This window comes from Vicia villosa, linkage group LG1 (assembly GCF_029867415.1).
Source record: "Vicia villosa cultivar HV-30 ecotype Madison, WI linkage group LG1, Vvil1.0, whole genome shotgun sequence".
In the NCBI taxonomy this organism is placed as follows: Eukaryota; Viridiplantae; Streptophyta; class Magnoliopsida; order Fabales; family Fabaceae; genus Vicia; species Vicia villosa.
In genome coordinates this window covers 194,754,821-194,761,320 of record NC_081180.1, presented here as the reverse complement: position 1 = coordinate 194,761,320, position 6,500 = coordinate 194,754,821, and the positions used below count along the sequence as shown (strand labels likewise).

The 6,500-nt window shown below is 32.1% G+C and overlaps 1 protein-coding gene across 1 annotated transcript; it reads right to left on the bottom strand.

The window, feature by feature from the left end:
* Positions 1–1,145: 1,145 nt before the first annotated feature.
* On the bottom strand, positions 1,146–3,145 carry LOC131621590 (squamosa promoter-binding-like protein 15). The gene is made up of 3 exons (XM_058892632.1): positions 2,810–3,145; positions 1,804–1,943; positions 1,146–1,678 (listed from the first exon to the last, which is right to left on the bottom strand). The coding sequence occupies exons 1-3, from the start codon at positions 3,133–3,135 to the stop codon at positions 1,146–1,148; spliced, it is 999 nt and encodes a 332-aa protein (XP_058748615.1). The 5' UTR covers positions 3,136–3,145.
* Positions 3,146–6,500: the final 3,355 nt, after the last annotated feature.

Genomic DNA, 6,500 nt, shown 5'->3' with positions numbered 1-6,500 from the left:
TTTATTGATAAATAGAATAAATAATTTAATTTTTACCTAGTGAAAAAAAGGTACGTGGTACCAAATGTGTACCGATTAGTGTACCTACTTAAAAATAAAATTAAAAAATTTGGTACAGCTTCGGTGCGTATCGGATGAGTATCGTACGCGTACAGATACTTGGTACGTATTCAGTACCGGTACTTTACCTAAAATGAAATAGCCGTGCTTCAAAGAATTTTTCACACTTTCGTAAGCATCCTCTAAGGATTGTTGTTGCGTAACTGTGTTAATGTCAAAACATCAATGAAAGTTTTTTTTTTCAAGATTTACAAAAATTATAATCTAATAATCACCATATAAATAAAGTCTATTACACAAGATTAAGGAAAAATTAAAACAACCTTCTTCTTATTATTTTGGGAATGAAAAAAAAACCTTTTCAATGTATGGTGTACTCATTTTTTCAATTAAGTTTTCTAAGAATATTTTAGATTGAAAATACAGTTCTCAGTATAAATCTATTATTGTTTGAACTTTGATTTATTATGGTTTCAAATTTGATATTAGCAAATATTTTTTTGTTAATTTTTTTTCAACAATCATCTTCTACAGTTTTTTTTAATCGGAGAAGACAAAATGAAAAAGAGATAGAACTTGTGGGTGAAATTGCATACTTGTTCCCATTTTTATTTTCAATTAAATTAAACCGTTGGTTAAACTTAATGATGTATATTTATTGGTTCATTGGTGAACTATTTAATTATTACCTCATCTTAGACGCGACCAAAAATTTGAAATATAAAAGTACTATTGGTGCTAACTTTCAAACACTGAAATATGAATTTTTCTGTTATGAGTAAATGATTGTCAACTAATAATATGTAATAAAAAGTCCCCAAAAAAATGGAATAAGAGATAAAAATGTTTGTAATCTATATAGAATTATGACAGTTTAAGATTAGCAAACATCTAAACTTTTAGTTGTTTAAGATGATAAACCCAACATTAATACATAAGTTCCACAAAATGAAACAAGGCCTGCACATACGTTTAAACAATGGAAGTTCCAAAACCAAATGAAGGATATTAAAAGAACCAAAATAAACACTAGAATAGTTTGGTAACTCATCAAATAGGCACAACCAAAATCAACCATAAGTGCTTTAAAGTGACCAGTAATATTGCCTCTTGCCTTGTGGCACATCAAGCTCGCCATGAAGATCGCTATTCATACTCTGCGAATTTTGTCCGAGACCGAGATCGGGAACATCATCAGGCGACAAACAGTTACGAGTATCGACGCCCTTTAAAAACCCAGAAGCATTTGGAAGTTGAAAACTGGCTGCACCTTGAGAAGATTGTGTCATGAGTGAAGAACCGTTGAAATTCAACAGGTTGTTCATCTCCACACTTGGTGCTGTTGTGTTTCCAGAATACCATGTTTGGTTTGACAGAAGAGAGAGAGCACAGCTTGAATCTGTGACTTCATTGTAGTTTTCCATTGGAGAATGTCTAGCACCATGGAAGTTTGGTGATTGCTGAAAAAACTCGGATGGCGGCATCGATGAGTTGTTTTGCCATGTAAATGGTGTTGTTTGATTGGTGCGAACCGGCTCAGATGATCTTGGAGTTAGCAATGAGTTGTTCTGGTATGAAGCACATTCCATCAGAAAGTTGTCACATTTGACATTGCTATCTGTTGACCAAATAGCCAAACAATATTATTGTTCAACACATAAGAAACCAATGTTAGAACATTTAGTAGACTATAAACTGAAAAGAGAGATATTTGGAATTGATATTTCACAGAAAATTTCTAACCAAAAGTAGGTGGAGAGAGTCTGGGAAAGTGCGAGGTAAACACGGAGCTCGGTTGAGGTTTTCTTCGCCTTTCATTATGGCCAGCTAGTCGCCTGCGGCAACTTCGTTTTCCTTGATCGAATTCAGGTAGCTGATGAAATCTGTGTAAGTGCTATCAATGAGGATGTTAGTTTTTCTGAGATAAATATGCTAGCACAGTTATGCAGCAAAGTAGTACAAAACAAAAGAGATTATGAGAGAGAAAGTTTCTCTTCCGATAATCTAAGACTCTACGGTCGGCTGTAGTGAAAAGAGGCAAACGGATATCTCCGCCCTATTTGAGTCCGCTCTGAGAGTCCAAAAAAACAGGCCAGCGAGCTGACCCAAAATTTTAAATTGTCCTGTGAAAAATAAAGGTGGGACGGGCATGTGGACATTGCATCCTATAAGCTAAAATTGCAAAAAAAATTGTTATTAATGAACCCGAAAAAAACAAGGGGGACAGACATATTAGACGATACTTGCTAAAACTACGCCAATCTAGCAAATAATTGCATGCAAAATGGGCATGTCTGGCGGGACAGACAGACCAATTTGATACCCTAACTAAATGTAGGGTAAGTTCAGCTGTAGAGATCCAATAAGACATGAGATAACAATAGGACTTTCTACACTAAGATAAAAATGTGGCTTTTAAGTTGCCAAAAGCCTTTATAAGTGCTTATGGAGATGTTACATAATAGAACTTAGAAGTTAGAAATATCTTTACGAAATTAAAATACAAATAAATATCTAACCCTCGGCAGCAACTCCCCCTTATACCAACCAACAAACAGTAAATATATGAATACAACATAAAAAAAATAAAAAAGAGAGACAAAATGAGGCAGAAAAAAGAAAACCAGAACATGCCCATTATAGTAAGAAAAAAAGCACTAAAAAAAACCAAAGAAGAATATTTGAAATATATAATAATAAAAAAAAGTAGAATGGTCAAAGAAGGAGAAGATAAAGAACAACAAGTGACCTGCTACACTGTTGGCAAAACCTCTGATCCAAACCAGAAACAACCACAGAAGGAGATTTTGAATGCATGCAACAAACTTTATGTCTAGAATAATAAGCCTTAGTACCACTCAGATCTACTTTACAACCTTCAACTTGACACCTAGGTGGTTGAGTTCCCTTCTTCATCATCATCCCCATAGATGAAGATGAACCACCATTAGGTTTGGTTTGAGGTGCTGCATCTTCAAAGTAGATTTTTTTACCAAACTTTAAGCCATCAATGAACTCAGTTGATGAGTTAGGTTGTGATGGTGAAGAGGGAGAAGGTACAAAACCAGAACTCATAGGTGCAAACAAAAAGTTTTAACAATAATGGCTCAAGTTACTAGTTAAGTTAGTAGTAAGAGCTAACTAGAATGAAGTGTTTTCATATTATTATATTATTGTTAAGAAAAGAACATGAGGCTATTTGGATATTATATTTATATGATAAAATAATAGGGTTTGTAAAAAGTAAGGAAGTGACAATGTTTGATGTCAGTGTGGTTCGTACACTTGTCTGTCTAAAAAGAAGCTGATGGGGAGAAAGTAGACAAGAGAGGAGAGATAATTGAGTTTGTACTTTTTTGTTACTTTTACTATTTTGTATTGAGAGATAGAGATTTGGGGAGCAATTTTGTTAACTGTGTACTGTATATGCTTCTTTTCTCTCCCTTTTTTTGTATTTTTTTTTTCAAAGATGTATACTTCTCTTGAAATTCATTTTAAATTACAAGAGTATCTCAATAAACTAAATTTTAATACTACCTCCGGTTCTATTTATAAAAAAATATTCTCTTTTTAGATATATTGAATAAATAATGTATTTGGACAATATGTTGTTCAGATACATTATTTATTCAGTGTATCTAAAAAGAGAATATTTTCTTATAAATGGGACCAGAGGAAGTAATGTTTTCAATTTCTGTAGATGCATTTTTGGAAGCATTTATTTTAAAAAAAGATTATTTTTTTTCGTAGGCACATCCACGAAAGCATTAAAACCATAGTAAATGTTAGGAAAAATTTAAATCATTTCAGTTCAGCAATTCTTCCGTAGGCACATCTACGAAACGTGTTAAAAACAGAGTGTTTCGTAGATGTACCTACAAAACATTCTGCAATATTTTCAAATCATATGCATTTCACTCCAAAACTCAAATTTTATAACATCTATGGAAAATCAAATTATAGTAAAAAAAGCAATGCAATTTAAAGGCAATAGTAAATAGTATACCAAAAAAAATACATCGTATAAATCGTCGGTCATAGTGTCGAATACATAAATCGTCGAATACATAATCAAAGTAACGTACATAAATGAAATCAAAATAAAAATATAAAAAAATTCACAAGCATCACTACCGTGTGTGTCGGAAATTATCTTGTGTAACACCCCTTTTATACCCCAAAATAAATAAGCATATAATCAGATAATAAGCATGCATATAACAAAGGGGCGTCACATCGATGTTTTCAAAAACTAAAAGCCTTTAAAAACCGACAGCATTTACTTACAATATATGATACACCTGGTCATTTCAAATAACACTTTTCAATTAATCATATTTTATCCAGAATATGCATTCACAGCGGAAAGTACTAAAAATACTCATGTTTTTCATAAAATGATTCATGTCCCATACCATGATCATATCTCAATAAGCATCTCAACATAAAATAAACCATAATCATAATATTTGGCTTAAAAGCCTCCCGAACAACAAGTAAACAATAAACAGATTCACGAGTCATAACATAATACATAAACAAATAAAGCATGAGTTCAACACGTCTAATCTACCCAGTGTTACATGACCAGAGCATCGACTCACTACCTAATCTCCAACAAACACAGAAGAAACTCCAGCTAAGTCTCGCAAGAGCTACTAAATGCCAGAACCTGCATGTCGCCAAACGAGGGCAACATTAAAACAGAAGGGTGAGAATTCGAATCATTATGAAGAAAGTATAATAAAGCACAATGATTAAATCAACAATTAAAGGAATTCGTCACACCTTATATAACCATATAAATCATACTATCAAATATATTTCACATATTCAAGTATACAATCAAGTTCATTAATATAATACTCAAATTGATTCAATACTATGTTTCCAAGTATGCACACGAACCATCATTATCACACATTCACCTATATCACCAAAATCATGTATCAAACATCACCAAATTTAATTATCACATCTCATGCACACATAACAATCACATAATCACATAATTGCATATATTCAAACATCACATAACTCCAATGTGACTCAATGCAAGACATGTGACTCTATGCATGTGGTACCCAATGTGGACCCAAAGTTCCACCGCTTCCGATTCATATAGAATCTAGCCACGCTTCAGATCCGGACAAGACCAAAGCCACCAAATGTAAACATATAGTTTACCGCTTTCTGATTCACTCTAGAATCCAAGCCACGCTTGTGTTTCAAAGCAAATCCACCTGTGTTTCAAGGCACACTATGATATGAATGTATGTACAATATCACAAATATATGCAATCAAGATCATCTCTACCATCTTAACTCTCCGCATATCACAATAATTCAACTCTATGAATTATCCACCAATTGTACACAACACTCACAACACACACACATCATTCACATATAAGAGGACAATTAATCAATTACGATTCACACAATCCAATTAACACTAGTATCCATACTATCTCATGTTAATTCTCATTTTGTCAATTATACATAAATACACACTTTCAACATCAAGCAATTAATCATTAATTTAATGCCAACCAACTAACCATAGAGAATCAATATTCGCACAACATCATGGCATATACATATATTATTCTCAACATACATATTCAAGCCAAAACACAATTACGGAAGAATCTTCAAAATATCGTAATCTACCGACAAACCGAATAATTGATCCAACTTCAAGTATATTCCAATCAATTAAACTCATTGCAGTTAATTTAACTATCAATTAAATCAACCAATTAATAATTACACTACATTAGTTCCAAGTTTTTAATTCATTTTCTATTCCAAAATCAATATTTAATATAAAAGATATTTAAACTCACACTATTTCGGTCGGTTCGTAAATATCACATTTTCAACAAAATAACACCACCACGTTAATCTACTAATTAGACTTAGTTACCACGTAAATTTTCATTAAATTCCGGACAACTAATTATACCGCTTAATACGGCTATTCGGTCAAACGGGACTCTTTCATTTTGTTTTCTAACTGCTACTACTATTACACAATATATTAATCTTACTGTTTAATTGTATTTCTCCTCATAATATTTATTTTCATTATATATAACTCCCATCATTTTTCATTACATAAGTATATCTCTAGTAATAATAAAACAACTCTAAGGAGTCAAAAACCTTCAATTTTTAATTTTATGGTTTATCATATTTGACTCTAAACAACTAAAAAAAACAACACTTACAATTTTATAACAACTCTAACAACTCTCTTGACAACTCTAACACGACAAGAAAATCGCTTAAATTAACCAACTAACTCGGAACGTAGCATATAACTCAAAACTAATCAAAACAACTTAAATAATATACTCAAAATATATCAATATCTTAATAGTACCTAGACACCATATATTGTATGAGGATGTATTTAGCACTTATAGTAGAACAAT